Source organism: Strix aluco, chromosome 6 (assembly GCF_031877795.1).
Source record: "Strix aluco isolate bStrAlu1 chromosome 6, bStrAlu1.hap1, whole genome shotgun sequence".
Classification (NCBI taxonomy): domain Eukaryota; kingdom Metazoa; phylum Chordata; class Aves; order Strigiformes; family Strigidae; genus Strix; species Strix aluco.
Genome location: NC_133936.1, coordinates 12,587,767 through 12,609,733, shown reverse-complemented (window position 1 = coordinate 12,609,733; position 21,967 = coordinate 12,587,767). Strand labels below are relative to the sequence as shown.

Sequence of the window (21,967 nt, the reverse complement as noted above, 5' to 3'; positions counted from 1 at the left end):
TCTCCCATGAAGTCAGAATTTTAAAACATCCATATTCTGTCAGCACATAGCGTTCAGTTGTGCTGCTATTTCTGTAGACTACTTTTGCCTTTAATTCCACAAAATCCAGAATTAAGACCTATGTATGTAAAATACTCAATCACTAAATAAAAGCATCAGTTGTATTTGGTTCAATCCATCTACAGGAAATTGATTTTTAATTTACCTTTGAAAGACGGAAATATTCTCTATTCAACTTTTTATACTTCACATGCTATTTAAAACGTAGCTTTCAACCCAGTTTGCATACCTTGTTGCTTTTTGAACCTGTCTTTTAAAATAAGCAGGTTTGCTGCTCCTGCAGCTAAGTGACACTGCTTTTTGACACCTGGTTCTCAGTGAAAAGAACTTGGTGTTATAACTGCCCACTTATGTTTGAGATGGAAAAATACAGAATATACTTCTTAGAGAAAATATATGGAAGCTTTTGTTGTTTTAATTAACATGTGCACTGATAAAGGATTAAGCAAAAATTGACTTTTCCACTTGTCTTGAGACTTTTAGAGATATGCAGCCCTTGAGGCCATTAAAAGTGATGCTCTTAGCCTGTATCTTATTCATTGTAACACAGAGAAATAAGTTATTAAAAAAGCTGATGGTTAGTAGTTAGTAGCTAACACATTTGTAGTTGGACTGTAGTGTCTGGAAGCATTAAAACAACGTGAAAACAAAGTTTGCATGACCTGGGTAACAAGTCTTACAAGAAGAATGGCTGTAATGAAAACTGTTTTCTAATGCATAAAGGTACCTGAAAAGCAGAAGAGAATAAACTGCTTCTCACATCCACAATGGATAGGACAAGCATAGACTTTTAAGAGAAATTGGCCAGTGGGTTGGTAGATGATGTCTGACGGCAGTGACCTCCTTTAGAAGAACAGCAGGTGTTTTGCTTATTTGGCTGCCTGCCTATCTTAACATTAAGGAATGCCAGAAAGTGAGGTAACTTTTTGAGAAGTATTTGGAGCCTATCCTCTATTCCATGCCCACCTTCAACCAGAAACCAGTCATTTCTGGGAACTACATCTCAGAAAAGGCCACAGAGATCAGAAGTTGTGAAGGGATAAAAAGAGGATGGCCTCACTTATAGATGCCAGATGTTAACCATTGAGCTCCCAAGTGTATGCTCTGGGCAGATCATTAGAAGTCACACCAGGAGGAGACATCAAGGGAGATGTGGAATTCAGAATATCTGACAAACTTTGACCTTTATTCTGCTGCCTGCAAACAAAAGCCTGACAGAAAAAAAGAAGGACCTTGGCCTAGCAAATACTCATTATGAGCAGGGCATAAACTGCTTGCACCTTTTGCAAAACTTAGAGTACTGATCCATCAGATTGTATCAAGAAAGCAGCAGAAGAAATGCAGTTAAGTAGCATGACAAATTTTGTAAGCATAATTCTACTCAAAGAAGTGAAGATATAGAAAAAAAGAATGTACAGCACTTACACTTGAAATGTGGTAGAGACTGTATAGTGTACCTCTTCTTCCAATGTCTAGGTATCAGTAAAAATGGAATATTAGTCACTTTATTGCAAGTTACAGATTAGATGGGCTCATCTGAAGGTCATACAGTTGAAGGCTCTCATTCAGCCCCAAGAGATTCAATCCAGACAGTAACAGCTGTTCTGTGGATGTGGCTTATCCTAGGTCATACAAAGAAAGCGGTGTTTCCCAAAGTCATCAGATTCTAGCCAATGTCCTCTATCTTCCTTGAATCAAGTGCCAAGAGATTTTGGATCTGGACCTTGATAAAAAGACGTGTGAGGGGAATGGTGTACTTGAGCAAGCTTAGCAGAGGATGCTAAGAACTGGATACACCATAACACATATTTGGTCCACGTGGACAGAGCTGTGCTCTCTAACAAGAAAAAAAAGCCAATTCTTGTTGTAATAATTCATACTGATGTGAACTGTTAATGTCAGTCTTAGGAAAAAAGTACTACAAAACTGTGGAGACTACAACTTGACCATCGTGAACACAACCCCACCTAGCAGGTGGTATATTTTTATTTTAATTTAGATTTTTTGGTTAGTGCAGGTGGGAAACATGGTTCTGGCCAGTGCAGCTCTTTCGTAAGTCTTGTAACAAAGCTCCTGTTAGGCTCAAGCTGCAGTTTGCTTTAACAAATGAACAGCAGATGTTCTTGATAAAGGAAAGTGGACATGATACATTGTCAAGCTTGTTCTGAGACTTTAAACACACACAAACCATATCTCAAGAATAGTTTATCCATTTCAAAAGCTTGCTTCTAAAACAGAGAACTTGCCTGCAAGGTTAAACATGAAAATGTTAAATATTTGGAGACTTGGCTATGACCTTGCAAACAAATCAAATAACCTACCTCTTCTATAGAACAGTCTAGAATCTACAGTTGCCTCATTTAAAGCAAAAAACGGAATACATACTAGGACTAAACACAGCTCACTTCAAAGCATTACCTATTCTATGTACAAGAAACAATAATGGTCTTTCTGTAAACCTTGGGTATGTTTTCATTTAAGTCCTGAACTCTGGACACTACATCTGGTGTTTAGGTTTCTTATTCCACATGCACACAGTCCTCATAAATTAGTTCGCTGGGCGTAACCTTAACTGCAGCACAACTCTGAAGATCTAAGTCTTCACAACTGGTGTATGCAATTATCTGTTTCTTCTCCCAAATGGTGTGGAGCAGGGAGAGAAAAATGACAACACAAACCTTCAAACAGACTGTTGTCTTGAAACAACCCCCCCCCCCCCCCAACACAACCAAAACCATCAACAATTAAAAAAAGAATCAAAGGTAGAAAGTAGAATCAAACATCTGCAAAGCACCACCAAATACTACAACTCATTCTTCAGGCACCCATCCCTGGCAATCACTGCATTCTGTTCTTAGGCAATCTCAGACCATGCATAATTCTGTTGAACTCCTTCTACAAGATTTCATCTACAAATGTTTCAAACCATACACATTTTGCTTGACTCTCATTTGTGGCAATTAGAAGAAAATCTTTGCTGAATTGCACTCCTTGATATTGCTATTGTTAACATCGTGAGTGAAGGAAATCTTACATTCTTTTAGTCTTGAGTAGAAAGATCGTATGCCACAGCATTTGCATAGAAGGCTGCAAAATTTGCCATTGTCCCATTTGCCCTGAAGAGAGATACAGAAGAATTACCTGGAGATGCATTCAATGCAAGGGTAAGGAGACCCAGAAGGTAAAAAGAGACTTCGCACTTTCTTCCTATTTATTGAAAGCTGTTCCTCTAAAATTATTATTTCAATGTAACAGTGTGCCATATGAAGTTTATCTCTTTCTAGTCCTGTGGAAAAACCTGTGGCCCAATTTCGGAAGATGCTGAATAATGTGGAGTTTTCACTGACTTAAAATATGATAGTGAGTGCTGAGCACGTCTGGATCATTTTGACTGCTATACCCAGCTATGGGGATATGAATGAAAACCAGTATACTTTATTTTTAAAAGTCCACTAAAACTCGCACAATATCATAAAACTACATGGATTGAGTTCAGATTATGGATCCTGGATCTAGACCATAGGATACAATTACAGAATTCAGATGAGACAGAAGCTAGGGGAAAGTAGAGTTAATTCTCCAAATTTTCACACGAGACACCCTTTCATTGAGTTCCACTTTGCTGTCTAGCAATGTGCAAGGATTTCTGCAGGAGCTTGGCAAAAAGTCCATTCATCCTGGAAAGTGTGGAATGATTTGATCACATGGAATAACTTTCTGCCATGCTTCCGTGCTTACTGCCTCCCTGACACCTGTATTGACAATCTAGTATTCTGTACCAAAAAGACAAAAGTTTATCTTATACAAAATTCTTTGATTCTGATGAAGACTCATTAGATTTTGCTTCATTAACTCTGCAATGCTCCATTTGGCTGGAAGCATACTTTCTGTTCCGATCAGAAACCAATGCTGGCATTACATGCCCGCCACTTAGATAGTCTGGAAGAAATATACATAACTGGGTCTAGCAAACTACTAGCACACTTCACACCTCCTAATTGTTTAAGTAGGAATTCAGGTACCCAAGAACAAAACATCCATCTTAAAATGCATCAAGAAACATGCACATAGAAAATGCATACACAAACACAGCCATTATGGTGGTCACGTGCAAAAGGTGTTACAAGAAAATAAAGGTGTCCAAAACAGTGGAGAATTACATGAAAAACAGCAAGCTTCTTTGTAAGGAGAACACTTTGGATCCTACATTTCTGTCCAGCTTTACAGAAATCATACAAAGAAAGCTGGTTTGGATTTTCCATCTGAAAATGTCAAGTTATGAGATGGTTACAAAACTAGATTTACTTCATGCATACAGTGGGAATTTAGAGAACAGCCAGAAGTTGTTCTGGAGCATACAAGTCTGAGCAAGTGCAACACCTTAGTACATCATTAGGGCAGGCTCAGGTGAGCCTCCCAGACTGCATGCAAGGCATTGTCTGTTTTAACCTTGCTGTTTGACATTTTACTGTGGTTTCCTATGTTTTATATTTTGGAAAATAGCAAATAAACATTCTTTATTCAATCCCATGTCATTCATGACTGTATAAACCTGTTTCATATCCTTGTCTGCTTGTACTGTTCAAGCTGAAGAGCCCTTGGTTTTCAATCTGTGCTTATACTAGAAGCCATGAAATACTTGTGAAAATCCCTGTCAAATTTTCTGTCTCTTTTCTAGACTGAGATAAGGACAGAGCAGAACTGTATGCAGCATCCAAAATGGGAGAACCCACAGATTTCTAGATTGATGCAGCAGACTGTTGGATGTCTTTTTCCTTCCAAATTTTTTTTAACACTCTTTGCTATTTTTCCTACCTTGAGCTGATTAGTCAGAGGGCTAGAGGGCTGTTCAGGGCAAGGTCTCTCTTTAGAACTGTAATAGCTAATAAAAATTGAACTAAGTATATTTTATTTTTCTACTTTGTACTCATCAATGCAAAATGGCATTTGATGTTTTATAGTCCAGGCGCTAAACAGAATGAGATCCTTTTGCAGATGGCACCCCACCAATTTTAGTTTTGACTTTTTAAAGTAGCTCTGCATTACCTGCAAATTTTGTTATCTCACTATTCAACTCCTTTTTGCAGATTGCAAAGGTGCTGAACGCTACACATACTACCATAGATCTTTAGAGGAATTGGCATTTATGGTACTCCCAGCAAGGAAGAATTTATGACCGATGGAAGACATGGTCTGCTAACTGAAAAGCAGACAGCAGCTGCAGATCATTTCTTCTTCAATCTTCTACATTTCATCATATTTTTTTGTAAAATTCAGCGTGGAGAGTTCTGAGGTGTGTGGAGTATTGGCTTTGTGCTCAGTCACCAGAGTATATTGTTCGAATAAAGCATTGCTTTCCCAGGTACCATAACATCTACAAGTCCATTTGTCCTAGATTATTTCTGAAGGACTGAAGTGGAATTTCAGAGCAGCACTGGGCGACAGCTGCTTTGAGTTTAATGTCTAAGTTTGAACACCAGCCCCAATTAATGCAGCTCTTAAGAAAATGCTTAATCCCTACTTATGTCTTTTGGAATTAATCACATGCATAGGTGTTTTTCCTGAACTGGATTTTATTTCATTTAAAGAATAAGTTTAAATTTATTTCATTTAAAGTAACATTGTTATAGGAGTTTTCAGACAGCCCCCAAATAGCCTGAAACATCATTTAGATGAAATACAGAACATTATCAAGGTGGACTCTACCCTTTACAGTATAGTGGACATGAGGGGATGAGGGGAACACACTGTATAGAGAAACACATTTCTGTGTAGCTATAGTGTCAATCAGCAAGTGAATCAGAGGTTGTAAACCTCTGTTACACTAATGGGGGCATTTTCACACAGGTGTTGCAGTCTCAGATTGGCAGTGGGTTTTTGATGGAGCTTTAATAAATCATTCTACCAGCAGTAACATCTGCCTTTTTACTTTCCACACATTGTAGCCAGCTGAGCTGTAGCCATTAAAAGCATGAGGAGAGTTTTATGCAAACCACCCATCTAGCTCACCTGGACCTTTTTTTTTCCGTAAATACAAGTTTTCTGAACTTAAAATGGGATTATAAATAGATTGAATGCCTGTCCATCTTTAGATCTGTATTTATATTTAGTCATTGTTCAATTTTTCCTCTTTTTAAAGTAGTTAGTCTAGGTTGGCAATTCAAAAGCAGTCAGATGCCATAAACTTCGGCTAAAGTCTAGGAGAAAGATCAGGCTATTTCCCCCATTGCCACCCAGATGCTGTCCTGGCTCCCTCCTACTCCCTTGTAGTTGTTGCACATATTTATGAGTTACATTGGCACACAAAGATGACAAGGTCTCAGCAAAGTGGTGACACTCTGACACTTTATCAAAGGAGGAGTGTGAAGGATACCGAGTTACGCACAAACTGAAGACAATTTCAGTTCCAAAATAGGTAGCTGGCATGTGGGAAGGTATCACTCTGACTTCATAGCTGAGGATGTGAGACATGGAGACACTCAGAGACTTTGCCAAACTCTCACTAAAAGGAAATTAGCTTTCCATATTTAATGATGTTAGATCAAATAATCTGACCATATTTCCTCCTTGCCAAAAGATTTGCTGTTGCAGCAATCAATGCAAAGACTGAACTGAAATTGCAGCACAGGAGGGCAGTTGCTCTTCTTACCCTGAATAATGACTGAAGCCATCAACTTCTTATTAATGTGTTTGTATACAGGTATCAAAGTGCACACTATCAAGTAATAGCAAAGAGGTTCCAGACAGAATAGGTCCAGGGCCTTGGCAGCAAAACAGAAACAGTGAAATAATGTTACAAATAAGAGAATGTTAACTCACCACCGTAGGAGAATGTGAGGAACATAATAAAATGCAACTCTGTCAGTGCTCAGTGACTTCAAAACTGCCATACAGCTCTGCAGAATAGAAGTGTCTGTAGAATGGGCCAAAAAGATTTCAAAGGCGAAGGCAAGCACAAGAGCTCTCAACAAAAAAGGGAAGATAAACTTTGCAGCCCTCTCTTGAGTGAAACTCTCATCAATTTTAATGAGAATTTTGTCTGCTTCTGAGTATCTCCTTAACGAATAAAAAAAAAAAAGGCAAATTGCAAAGAGGAAGCTTTCTTCCCATAGACCAACGGATGTTAAGGCCTTTTAAAAAGTGTTAAATTTTATGAGGTGCTGAATAGTTCAAATAGCTTAAAATGCAAAAAAATGCAAAGAAATATCTGATCTTGTGTGTGGTTATGGGTCATTTAGGATTATGCAGTAAGAATGTAAATGAGTTCAAAAGGAAACAACTGTGGCTGCTGAATGGATATAAGGCTCTTGCTAATTGTCCCACATAGCCCAGTAAGCCCCTAAAATGTGGTCTCTTTCCCTAGCCTTCTCTGGCTCCCCATCTTCAGTGATTCTGAATCAAGATGTCTATCAAATATTACTAAATGAAGCAGCTGCTTCAAGTCAGTCACAATGAATTTAGGAGCGCACCAGAAATTTCCTGATAGGATCAATGTTCATTTCAGAGCAGCAATCTGCTACAGAAAACAAGATTTTGAAAAATCAAACCAGAGTTTCACTGTGTTGTGACAGGTGTCAGAACAGGAAGAGTTCGTTCACTTCCACTTCAACAGGACAGCCTGATTTACTGTGTTTGCCGCTACTTTTGTTCATAAATTTTATTTGGCAGAACTAGAATAAAGGCTGAAACATAAAACAGTTTAACACCATAAAAACAAATTGTTGGGAAACTATCTCCCCTCTTCCTACCACCAAAAGTTTAGCTTTTAACACTTGACAAAGATTTTTACTTTCAGTTGTGAATCGTTCATCCAGTAACAATTCAGAAAGTTGGATAAAGATTGTTTAGACCAAGCAGAAGCACTAGGAAGCCCCCTGTCAAGTACAGGGTGAAATTAACACCAACATTTAACTCTGTCATTAGCAAAATGTGTTTATGTCCCCACTCAGAAGGAAAACTGTAAACATTTAGCTGTTTTATTTTACAGAACTGATCATAGAATCCAGACACTCTGAGCCACAGCTTGAGACTGGGACATCATCAAGTCAAAAAATACTGCTGATACCAGACAAAAAAAGCAAAACTAAACAGCATCAATTATTTTCAGAGCAATGATCCCTTCATAACAATAATATTTGGGGTTTGAATTGGCAATCACTTTTTAAAGATGACAATCCACTCTGTTTCTTTCCTTTCTCAAAAGAATGATCATCATTCACTGTAATAACACTTGCAAAAAACTAATTTTTCCATTGCATATTATTTCTGGAAGACTGAAAGATTTTTTTTTTTTTTTTTTTTTTTTTTACTCACTGATGGGAAGTTTCTGTCTTAGTAGGATGTGAATTTATTTTACACATCACCAAATACTAGTGGCCCTATCTTCTTGTAGGAGCTATGCCACTAACCTTCAGCTTCATACTTTCCTAGCTTGGGGATGCTGTTCTTAGGAATTCAGTATCAATACGTGTTATCAACAGATAAGGAATCTCTATACACTTACATAAGCACACACAGTATGCATGATCTACTGTAGAAGATTAATAAAAAAAGAAAATATGTGCTTTCCTTCTGTGCCCAAAACACACAGCTACTGGAAAATATATTTGGAGCTATGAAATTCATAATTAAGGGCAACAATCCACATCTGGAATGTAAGGTGGTAACAAAAACTCTTTGCTCTGAATGAACATGCCCGTACTTTATCTATTTCCAGCCAGACAAGATTTATTTCCTTCAATTTAGGAGTCTGGCAGTGGCCACAGAAAATGCTAAAACGGGATTTTGTTGCTGAGTTGACCGCACAGTTATATGTTCATTTAAAGACTGTCTGCTGATAGTGACGAATGCTTCTGGCAAAGCTCTGAAATGCTCTGGATAGGTTATAAAAATTCTCCTCAGTTATGTGTACTGCTCCACTGTTAATGCTACTTGGTAGGGCTGGCAAGCACACTGGGCATGAAATGACATTTGTTTTAAATTTCATTAAAAAGTAGAACTGATGTGATTACAAAGAGGTATAAAATGCAGTGTTGGATTGTGAAGATATGAATATACTAGACAGCCTAAACATCTAGCATTTCTCATTGCATTATTTATTCCGCTATGTGCAACTTACTACTATGCATTAATAATTAAGACTTCCATACACAAGCCTATTGCCAACATCAACTGCTCATTAGCAACTGTCAGTGACATTTTATTCTGTAATAATCTGCAAAACCTATAACCTTTCTAGGCTTCACACATATAGTTTTTAATAACAGCTTAGCAGAGATAACTCATATAGTGCAATATACAAAATGCTGTGTTTAAAATAAAAATTAAGGGCTGAGCAAGAACTGTTTAAAAGAAAAAAAACACTCAAAGCACTAACTGAAATACTAAGTATAAATTGATGTGGCCATAAATTTCTAGTTCAACAGTTCAGAATAAATATTTATAGACATGCTGAGTTCAAGAGAAATTTTGTGGGCTCGCCTCTTCTTTCTAATGCTTTCTCTCAAAACTAAAATTGCTGTGATCTTGGTAAGAGCAACATACATGTGCACTCAAAAGTAGCTACATTTGTTTAGGTTGTGGAAAAAGTGCTTACTCTGCATATGCTTTCAATAGAGCTCCACTTAACTGCAGTTGCTGGCATTCCTATTGAGAGATCTGAACAAATCCAACATAATGTTTTCCATTAAACCTATGAGCGTGTAAGAGTCTCCTGAGCAGACAAATCTTTGTCTACAGTTCTGTCCACTAGCATATCCCAACAGGCACACAAACTAGCTTTTGTGTCAAGGCACTGAGGACCTAATTCTGGCATTGTGATGCTCTTAATCCAACAGCAGTCACCTGCTGTTTTGGTGATATTTGAACCTATTAATTGGTGATATTTGCACCTATTGCAAATTTTAACTTTCTCTTCCAAAATCAGAAGACATTTCTCTCCAATAGGGATAGATTCATGGCTAAGGTACTGGATGGGAATTGAACTTCTGGAAGACAGCTGTTCAGTTCTGAATCCAGGCATGTATTTCTGTGTGATCTTGCCCAAACCAATACATCTCAGTGTGCCTCACTCCACATGAATGTTAAGGGGGGTCACAATGACTATTTCTACTGTGGTTTTAGCTAAGAAGGTCACCAGAGAAGGGCCCAACTCTAGTCTGGCCTGGCTATGTGTTAAATATTATCAGCAGTCATATACTAGGACTCCAGTTGAATTAGGCTGTTAAAGTGGTACCATGAAATAAGCAAAAATCAATACCATTTACCATCGTTCTTTAATCTGTCATTCCAAGATTTTATCATAATTTTTCTTCCAGTGCCCTGGGTTTTAACATAACTTTGTTTTGAAATATTTATATTTGTCCCCCTGTAGAGACAAACTGCTGAGTTACTCTTTTACAAAGAAACACCACAATTTATACAGACAAAAGAATCAGGCTTAAGTATATTGAACTCTTGTTCCAGAGTGTTCACAGAACAGAAAAATTCTTTATTAATTGTTTTCCTAATGAGTATGGGAATGTGATATAAATGAGTTAGATTTCAGATATGAGATACCAGATACTACCATGTGTGTGGGTGCTTTTACAAAATAGTGCGCATTACACTAATATTCTAAGCTTTGCAAAAACAATTTAAATAATACATGTGTCATAACTATAACTATAGGCTTGCTTGTGTATTATGGGGCACATGGAAAGAATGGCAACCTCTCAAGCCACACAGTTACAATTTGATTCTACTGTGCAGCTAGAGGAAAATTACCATTCTGGTTCAACATGAGTCAAGAGCACGGAGCTGGATGAAATAAAGTTAAATATTCTGTTGCCAAAAGCCAAGTAACCATGAACAGAATTATTTAATTTGTCAGTCTTTGCTTCTCCATTTTCTTTGGGCTACATGTGCAGATTGTTGTCATCTTTAAATGAATAGTTCTTGTATACATTACATATTGGCATACAGAATAACTTTTAATTAGTATTTTAGTAAGTTCAGCTGTTGTATTTCTAATAAAAAGTGTATTCCATAGAGTAACATTTACTATAGTATTTTGAAAAGGTGCAGAAAAGCAAGGAAAATTCAGAAAGATAGATAAAGTAAATTATTTTTCCATTTCACCTCATTCTGCACATGAATTACAAAGGTCTCTATATAAGCAATAAAGGCATGCAAAGCTGACTTGGAATTTGTAGCAGTTTTAGCCACAGTATTTTCAGAAGACAAGGATTGCTTTGTTCTGTCTGGCTGCAGGTTTACAGCAATGCACTGATTTACAGAGAATAAAGCTATCTTCATCATCAGAAAGCCTAGAAAAAGATTTTTTTTATTTTTTGAGAATGGAACATTTCCAGGTTTTCTCTCTCTCACGGTGTATATCCCTAAAGCTCCTCTGAAGAAGAAAGACATAAGAGCTTAAACCTTCTCTAGAATATCACTGCAACATATCCTTAATGTGGGAAGACTAGCCCACAAGTTAGGTTACTAACTTGTAAGTCAACAAACAGGATTTAACTCCCAACAAATAATCTGGCTGTCAAGTTTCTTACAAGAATAAATTCAACATATTTAGGCAGGCAATTCAAGGCCCTTATACTGGACTAGTCATCTCAGGGATGACCAGTCAGTGGAATGCCTTGATTTTCTGGCTCCTATTAGCACAAAGAGCTTACTTATGCTCCTGACTGTACCCTCTGGTTGAATCCTGAACCTGGTTCATTGCTTGTCATGTCTGGGACCATCAGTAGACCCTGTTAGAGCACATGGCACTGCCTGCTGTGTTTGGAGCCTGTGGGACTGCAGCCCATTGGTGATGGCACAGCCCGTGCATGGCTCACCCTTGGCTCCTGGCTCACTTTCCTTTGGGGAGCAGCCAGCCCTTGCTGCTCCCTGTCAGACACAGTGGTTTCTCTCCTTCGTGAATGGGTCAAATTGTACACGATTCACAGCAATGTTATTTTCTGTTCAGCATGCACTTTAGATGCTAGGCAGTCCAGATGTTACATGTAAAAAAAAAAAGTATGTTGTCTGGTTTTGCCCAGTAGGTTTCCAAACTTCATACTGTATCCATGAGTGAACAGAGCCAAGTAACATGTCAAAAGCAGAAATTTTTAGCTTTGGATTCTAGGTGCTAGAGTGAGTGTGGACTGAGCAAAACCGCAGTAAGTAATGATATGTTTTGATTATAAACCTTCTCCACATGTGGCCTTCTGCAAAGATTCTGAATGCATCATGCTTGCTGTCTATTAATGACTACCTTCTTTTCCTACAGGGGAAAAGCAGAATTATACCAAAAGTGTGATTTTGTGTCATTTGGTGTAATTTAGGTAAAACTCTCAGGGATGAATTTACAGATTTACAGTTAAATGCATACTTTGCTATTTCACATGCTCTCATAGTTATATATGGCACTGAACCCCTCCCTGACCTTTGTGGTTTCATCAGCCAGATGAAGGCAAGGTGCTGGAGTAAAGTTGAAGCCTTGCTTATGATGGGAGAAGGAAAATACATTCCTAGTTAGCCAAATGCATGTCTGATGACCTTTTGGGTCAGCTAGAGAAAGGAAATTTAAAGTTTTTCCAGCTAAGGGCATATTTTTGGAAGAAAAAAAAAAAGCAGCAAAAAAACCTTTTCCCCATTTCATCCCTCTTACACCACTACAGGCTATTGCAGCACAAGAAAAGAACGTTAACTGCTCACACTGTTCCAGTTACTAGGTCTTCTTTAACCTTTAAACCTATAATGAGCGTGAAAAGAGTCAATGCACAATTCCCCAAAATAGCAAATTTAAAACATCATAATGACAAGTTGCAGCCATGTTTCATATATTACTAAGAACATTTATTTAAATAAGAAAGCACAATGCTACATGATGAGTTTTATTGCCAGTGAATTGACCACGACAAAGACTTACACACTGGTCCAAAGGAGCAAGGGAGACTAGATGATGATATTTTCAAATTAAAAGCAGAATTGAAGAATCTAATAAGACTTTGTTGAAATTTGAAAGATTCATGATTAACCATCATGGGACAAGAAAAATAAGAAGAATTATACTGACCACTTCTACCCTAACTTACACAGACTCAATCTCTGAACATATCTTTGTTCAGCTATTTAGGATATGCTGATTAGCTGTTTTTCCCTTGGGAAACTGCTAGATTTTCTTCTATTCCTTTTTCAGACATTTTTATCTTATCATCCCTAAATGGTGGACTTCATGATTAGTCATGGAATTTATTCCATCATTACTTTTGTATCAGACTGAACCTCATTTACACCACAATATGAGTACTTTATATCTCCTTTTCCTCTGCAAATGTGTCAATACATAATTTAAGAAATTTTTCTCTGATTCCTATTCAATTACTACAGAAAAATAGTAAGTCCAGAAATCCCTACTAATGAAGTAAATTTTCTTCAAAAATCAACCCTAGGGATATCCTTATGGATAAATCCTTAAACAAACACACTTACCTTCTTAAGCTGACACAAAGCCATGCTTTATGACAATACACCACAGTAGGGGGTGATCACAAAACAGATATCTACAATAAACTTTTCAGAGTCAACAGGTTGTTGGTTCCCCCAACTCAAACTAGGAGCAGGTAGATAGAATTAAATCACACAGAATTTTATCATCAGGTTCCTCATGTGATTTTAATTGCTTCCATCTCAAAATGCTAAATAATTGGAAACATGTTAAAGAAAAAGTAAAGAAGAAAAAGTGGTGACCAAGAGCAGCACAAATGCATGGTCTGGCTTCAGCTAAAATGTAGATTCTACACAAAAAAAATAAGAGATTCTCCTTAGCTCTGTATGTGTATTTGTTGAAGTGTTCTAAAAAATGTCTATTATTATTATTAAAAATTGGGTTTGGTGTTACTTTAATTACTGTAGTTAGTACCAAAACAATCAAGACTAGGGAGCCAATCTTTCTGGAATTGCGCAAAGCAGCAGAGAACTCCTGTCCCCAACTGGTTATAGATAGGCAATTAAGGCAGGAACGAAAATAGAAAACAAACAGAATAATAAATGTGATAGTGGCAAATAACACATTTCTTCCACAGTTTGGGGATGGGTGGGTTACTGAAAACAGGTTTAGTGATACCAAAAAAAAAAAAAAAAAAAAATAAAATCAACCCTGAGAAATGGCAACTGTATGTCCAGTCTTCCCCCAGTCATGGCCTCTTTCCTCCTTAGAAATTGTGTCTGGGTGGCATTTGAGGATATTCAGCATTGTCTAGGATTTCTGAACGTCTGGCAGATCAGAGCAACTCTGCAAAAGGTCTGACCAAACTTTGCTGCCAAACATCCAGAAATCTTGGCTGTTGCCTCAGTGCATGCACAGATCATCAGTTGCATGGGATGGTCTACTAAGTCCAGCACTTCAAAGGATCATCACACACACTGCACACAGGCTACACAAGGAATGCTTAAATACTTCTACCTGGAAAGTCCTGAGCATAACTATGATGGCCATAGGTGACAGGGAGACAGGTATGAAGTGAATTTATGAGTCAAAAAGACTGAGAGACACATTAGAGTTTACAGACCACCACTCCTGTCTAAAACCTAGAAATTTCTTGAGCAACAACTTGCATCCCAGCAGTTTTTTCTAAAGGACATATCATATATATGGCAGGGAAAATGGATATCAACATGGATGCTTGTGTCAGTTGATGAAGGAAAGCATCTTTGAATAATTCTGGGTGGCGATGACACTTGTGGGGGGAAGCAATTTTGACTGAATCCCACCATAACCCCTTCAGAGCAGAGCAGCCACTCCCACTTTGCCCTTGCCTAAAGCTGAAACTCTTTTGAGCCACTGTTTCTGTATGTCAATACAGAGTTATACAATAAAATAAACCCAAATAAAATAATGAATGCGTTACTCATGCAAACATGTAAATAGGTAAAAAACCAGCACTGTGGTGAGTATAATGGGAGGTCAATTACACCAAGGAACAAGAAATAGCAGTAGAAGATCCAAACAGAAAAAAGGTGTGCCATAAGCTGTTCACAGCCACCTAACTTGTGTTTATTTTCCTTTTTCATTTCGTCTGTCTATACCCCAATGCCTGTTTGATACAAAATGTTTCAGTAACTTCTGAACACACCACATTTTTCCCCAAGAATGGTTCATTGGTACGTGGAAAGAAAGATCAAATAAAATCTCCAGTCAAATCCATGACTTTTCAATTCTTTGCTCCCAAAAACATGCCTCGATGTTTCGTATCAGGTTTCTGGGAGTATCACAGTGCATGGCAGTTTTACAGATCAACACAAGTCCCCCCACAGCATTCACTTTCATCAGACAACTGTCTCCCATGAAAACATGGATCTATCCTGAGTTTCTTCCTCATATGGCTCAGAACAGGCACCTCTCCAGAAAGCGCAGATCCAAAACCACTGGCAGCTTCATGCAATTAGCTGCCCAGTACATTTTGTAACTGCAAACATCTCATGCCAAAAGCAAAGGATTTTGTGCCATGTCATCATCCTCTGTCATTACATGGGCTTCTCTCATTTCAGATCCTGCCATCTCAAATCTAGACACACAATGTAATTAAGGCATACTTCTGGAGTGCCTGCTGACTGAGGCTTGGAAACAGAGCACACATTGCTGCTTCAAGTCCAAAGCAAAGGGAAGATAACAAAGGTTTTGCCATGAAAAGCTGGTGCAGCAGCCACAGTCAAACAAATTGGTTAGATCTCAGTTTTTCCATTAGCAGGTAGTTGAAAGGATTTACAAACACTGTGGGAGTGCTTCCCTTCAATGCTTCTTTTAACACTTCCTTTATCTCTTAACACACCACATAAATGGGTCTCCCCTCTATCTCAGAACATATGGCAGAATCACTGTCAATCTTCCCATTGCCTCTTGTTTCTCATTGACCCACTTGTTTATTTTCTCAGGCACAATGTTTCAAAGAGTACCTGTGCAACCAGCAGCAGCAAAAGCAGCTCAGAAGTTGGCAAATTGATGCACATCATTGGACTTAACTGATTTGAACAGATACAGATAGGGTGTTGCAACAGCAGGGTGGTAGGAGGACAACTGGAAAGCACATTAAAAGGCACAGGATTTGACATTGACCTGCTTTGCCTTAAAATTTACCATCCAGCTCCCTTACCTGGAGGGGATGGAAGGGGAAGAGCCAAACACTAACTACTCGATGGGCAACAAACTGAGCTAAGTACCCCAACATCTACTCAATACATGAAATTTAGCTCCCTGGGATTAGAATACCAGACTAGATTTAGTAGTCTGATATCTTGGTTCTGGCAGTGGACCATATATGATGGTTCACATGAAGCAGAAAAACAACCCTTACTGCACTGTTGCCAACTGTGCAATGCTTTATCCAAGGAGAAAAATTCTTTCCTGACCCCTAGGCAATCAGTCTGTGGTCTGTAGCATGACATTTGGCTGTTCCTCTCAAGTGGAGCTGTAGCACAAGTATTCTTTAGGCTCATAAAATTAATGACCGTCAATATGACCCTCAAAAATTATACATGTGTGCAGCCAAAGCAGGTTGAGTTAACTGCTTGCCGCAGTCAAATGTGGAGCTTAATACCACTCTGGACAGGGAACAGTTTGTTGGAAACTGATGGTTGACTTGTCATTTTTTTTACTGCTTGACACTCAGTGACATTACAGTAAAGAACCAGAAGTGTTTATGCTGTATTTTTGATGTAGTGAGTCTATTGCTATTTAAGTTCAGCAAAATTATGTGTGGGCAGCTAATCACATAGTTATCAACTAAAAATGCTTGTTTTGGGCAACCACCTTAATTTTTTTAAAGCAACAACCCTGCTGCAGACTGTTTTATTGGTCTCAGAACCCAAAGCTTAAAATAGGGAGGGAAAGATCAAGAGAATGTGGTTCAATGGTTAGAGAACAGTAAATATTCTCATTTTTTGTTCTCAGCTTCTCCTCCAGTTTGCTGCAGAAACCTAAGTAAATCTCTCTATGCCTTGAAGTATCTTTCTGTAGAGAAGCTAACATGGACTAGGGAAACCTGGATGAGAGCACCGACATTCACTGACTCCTTATGTGGGCAGTCACAGTGCAGAGCCCTGCTGGAGTCAGTCCACCCTGCTGCTCTGTTCACCCTCACACATCACCAGGACTTCAGGGTCCCCGTATTTTTTTCTGCCACAGAAAGCCAACCTGCTTTCTAAGCCTTCCACAGACAGTCATGAAAGAACTTTTCAGTGTTTCTAAACACAGAAAGGGAATGGGACGATTAGCTTGCCATCTTAATACACACATGGCAAGGCTCACAAACCCAAGCAAAAGCTGAACTTGAGCCTTAACACTAGGATGGGCCAAGTCAAGCTGAGAGCAGCACTGAAGCTGGGGGTATAGGTGGATGCCTAGTGGAGTCAGGGCAACATTTAAATAACTGCTAGGTTCTACAATCTTTCCCTCTAACCAGTTACAGTGGGAACATAGAGCTGGATAAATAAAGCTGTCCAGTAGAAGTCAAATTTTTAAATATGAAGGAGGTCTTCTCAAAAAGGATGGAGTTTGAGACATAAGACAGGCTTCAGTCTTAAGTCACTGAGCCTGTAGTCTCTGAAAGACCAGTAAACAGGATAATAAAAAATCAGGTAGGCACAGAAACATGCAGTTGTGAAAATCTGTGGCCACCTCTGCCCATCACAAGAAAAGAAAACTTGTACGTATTTGCAAATTCCAGTTAAAAAAAAAAAGATTTTTTTCTAGGGGCTTCTGCCCACCACACTTGTTAATATATGCTTGCCATCCTCATGAGAATTAGAAAAATTCATTTCACTTGACTGTATGGAAAACTACACTATTTGCATCCGTATTGGTCTACTGCGATGTTTTGAACCTCTGCTATAGAATAGTGCAGCTGAATTTTGGAGAGTGAGAGACTGAAACAAATTGAATTTTAAACTAGATACATGGCTAAAACCTGGTAACATTTTGGCCTGCTCTTCTTTTCCAAGAGTATCTTAAAGGCTCTAATTGACAAGCAATAACGCCTTAGCACAAGGCAGGAGATTACTACCCTGAGCTGTTTACCTCACACACGATGTGGAATTGAAGAACAGCACATCAATCAATTCCTAACAAGCTGGGAACCCACAACACAATTTCATAATAATCTGGGATGGTTTCCCTAAAAATCACTTCAGCAACTGATTGATGAACAACTGAGATGTCCGTGCAGCAGACGTTTGGGGAGCATGTAGGGAAGGTAACCTTGCCTTTGCCTTACTAAGTGGTTCCACCCCTCAGTCAGTGCTCCAGGCCAAAATCATGCTCATACACTTGAAAGATGATGAGCTAACTTTTTACACTGAGGTCACATTGGAAAACTGAGGTCTGCAGTTAGATATAGATAAACTTGCTGAGATTTTATAAGAAAACCTGGGTGGTAGTGGGAAGAACAGGAAAAAAAAAAAAAAAAGAATTCCTGTTAATGGCAACTCCAGATCTTTTCTACCTCCAATTTGCTATATTTATGTGCTATTTCTCAATTTCTTCACTCTCCTTGATCTTGAAATGCCATTTCACACAACTTATCTTACATGCCACTGAAAAGAAAAGCAACAAGTTTGACTCTGGGGCCCTCTCTTCCTCGTTCCCTTAATAAGAGTACAGAATCATCACAGTATCAGATTTATATCCTGTCTCAGATTCTCAAAATGTTTGTTCTTTCTGATAAGATTAATTCCACTGCAGAGGAACTCTTTGAAGAAAATCTCCTGTCTAGCCATTTTTGAAACTTTTTATTTTTCTTTAGCCTGAGTCTAGTTTAATATTTATACTGTGTGAAGAAGCAGAGTGTCAGCAACAACCCATCATAACATCTGTAGCCTATTTTCCAGGATAGAAAAACCTGTTCAGTAGCTACTTCTATTACTAAATCTTAATAAATGGTTTTTATTAAGATTGTCCTTCTGAACCTGTCCTTCTGAACAGATCCACTGTCCTTCTGAACCTTTGGAATATTAAAGTGATGGAAGAAGCAACATGGTACTAACCAGCTGAAGATGGGCCCAGATGATACAAGCTCTGCAGGCTGCTGCAGCTATTAAGCAACATTATCTTTTCAAACTGTTCCACCTCACCCTGCCCGTGTTACTAGACTAGAAGCACAAACAAAACACTAATTTGAACCCACCAGTTATAAACAGAACCGAACACAATCTCCCCAACCGTGTTACATTGTAAACAACAGATCACACAGACTCAGTTTTAATAGACAGTATTATAATTAAAAGCCTAGTTTTTCTTGCATAAGATAATATGGGGAACATGCTGTGCTTCATTACTGTCTATGTCCATTATTACAATTCATCTTGTTCCCCTCTAAAAAAAAAATAATATTAAAATTGCAAGTTTGTATCTCAGCCTCCAGCTAGGGTGGATTCCTGGAAATTTGGAACTAATTTACAATTATAAAGATTGGCTGGTTCACATCTTCAGCTGTGTTACATGTTTCCTTCTCACCTGTGTTAGGTGAAAGAGGTAAAACAAAAGCTCCTCCAGGGCGGCAAGCTGGGCTGCACAAAAAGCAGGCAATGCTTTTGGTACTCCATGCTGAAGGATCAAAGACAGTGGCTGTCATCATGTGATCTTGGTTTGCCAAACCATTAGGGCAGGCTACTTGCCACAAATTGCAGATCTCACATGTGTTTCAGTGAAGCTGCGCACTTAAATGTTTGGCACTTCCAAAAGCACTTTGAGCATTAAAAGTTTATTATATAACGTGCATGCAACTAGTATATTATCATCCCCGTTTTAAGGATGGAAAATTAAAGGTTTCAGCCATGCTCATATACCAAATGAGCAGAATTGGGATTTAGATTTTCATCAAGTACATTCAATCCAAGACTTCAACCAAAGCTTTGTTCCTTCAACAAACCTAAGCCTGTCAGTTTAATTAGTATTGAATTTGTGTATTTTTTTTCCAAGCTACTAAAAAAACCCCCTCAGACTTTACTTTTCCAGCCTTCAAATTGACTTTAAAAAGGGGATAAGCATCTCTGAAAAAATAACACTTTAAAACCAGATCTGAAAAAAATGCAAAGCAGTGGTGGCACTCTAGCTTGTATGTCATTACATTTTACAATTGCTTCCATTTGACTAATAATAAAAAGTATTCAGAGTACACTAAAAATTGGAAATATACCACTTGAGGTTTTAATTAGGAAACATATGTAAAACCAAATCTTAGCAACATCACATGCTTCAACTTTGATTTCACTGTACTGTTATTGCCAGTTGCAGTGTTGTCTGGAAGAACCAGTCAGAGTTAGAATAGCACTGTGCATAGGTGTTACATGCATAAAGTAGCAACATGTTGCCATTTTTGCACTGTATCTGCAACAAAGCAAGGTGAAATAGGAGGGGGAGGAAGCATAAAAGCAGTAGGAAAGGGAATACTCACTGGGACTAGCCAATATCATACACACGGAGGGTTTCTGACTGGTGCCTTAAAATCACAATAAAAGCAAGATAATTTAAAAAAAAAATCTTTCTAAATGTTTGATAAAATCTGTTCTTTGGTTTAAACACTTCCAGTGAAATTATCTGCTTTCTATGAAAAATGCCAAAAGACAAATCCAAGAACTTCTAAGTTTTGGGTTTGCACTTAAAAATGTATATACGCCAAAAATTGTTTTTCTTCCCAGCTCCTATTGAAAAAAATCCTAGTTCCTGGCCCGCTCTTGCATAAACAAATAAGATAAATATCAGATGCCCTCTACCGGCTCTCTGTTTAAGTTAGAGTTTCAGAAGTTACGAATTTCCCAAATTCCTTCTAGCCCTTGCTTTTGTTATGGTAAAGTTGCAGTTTCCTGCCTCTGTCAGACAAGTCCCACCACTTCAAAGATTAAAAGTGTGGTCAGTTTGATGATATAGCTGTCAGCACGCAATCAGAGCGTGACAGGGACAGAAGGAAACTGAGAGGGCTGAGAGGGAAAACTGGCAGCTCCAGGAAGAAGATTTGGGTTAAGGGAGGAGAAAGGAAGGTAGCTAGAACAAGGAAGAGATCATACCAGGACTGAAGCATGAAAAAAATATGGATGCCAGTAAGTACAATTCAGTGTCCCCAGCACGAGGGGAAGGGGAGAACCTGGGGTCCACACCCCACTGTACACCCTTTTAAACCCTTTGGGTTAACAAGTTTCCTTGAACAAATCTATCTTTCCTCTGAAAATGCTCTTTCTGCTTTCTGATTAACAACATATATGACAGGAGGTGCATATACAAAAATGTCACAGCTCTCTTCACAGATTCCCAGCTTGACTACTAGGAAGAACATGCTGTAGCAGAGTTAGATTTGTGTTACACATGAAGCTTCAGGAACAGGCAGATTTGGGATGCAGGGAGACAAATATGCAGTAGGAGAATATGAGACAGCTCTTGAAGCAGTTTTCCACTGATACTAAGCTCAGTGCCTGGTATGCTCAACTAGGTTATACTTAGCACATACTCAGGTTTTGCAACACTCTACTCAAAGAGACCTGTAATGCTCCTGCCTCCTCAGGAGGGTAAACACTGGTGTATTCTTCTTGAGTAAAGGTCCCATATTGCAGAGGCAACTTCACTATCTTTGCAGCCTACTAGGCAGCTTCAGGAAAGGGCAAAACCAAATGGAGAAGCCCTCCATCATCTGTTTCTTACCTTCCCCTCAAATCTTGCGGTGGCTCCCAGCTGCACTCGGATATTCCGAGGAGGAAGAGTAAATGCTGGTGCTTCAGCAGGGACAGGTGGGCTGAGTGTCAGGGAGGTTTTGGAGACTCGAGTAGATGTCACCAGTTTCACATCCCCCATGATGTAGACTGTAAAAGAGACATAAGTGGTAATATAGAAGTTATGATGATTAATCACTTATTTTACAGTAGCAGCCAAGAATCAGATCAG

General features: G+C 38.5%; 1 protein-coding gene across 6 annotated transcripts in view; it reads right to left on the bottom strand.

Moving 5' to 3' along the window:
* Nucleotides 1–21,967, bottom strand: part of MYLK (myosin light chain kinase) — a 218,425-nt gene that overhangs the window by 133,191 nt on the left and 63,267 nt on the right. For all 6 annotated transcript variants that reach the window (XM_074828720.1, XM_074828716.1, XM_074828721.1 and 3 more), the window contains one exon: nucleotides 21,728–21,885. In XM_074828720.1, coding sequence (XP_074684821.1) covers nucleotides 21,728–21,877 — 150 coding nt within the window. In that variant the 5' untranslated portion in view covers nucleotides 21,878–21,885. Of the gene's footprint in view, nucleotides 1–21,727; nucleotides 21,886–21,967 lie in introns of those variants that run through there.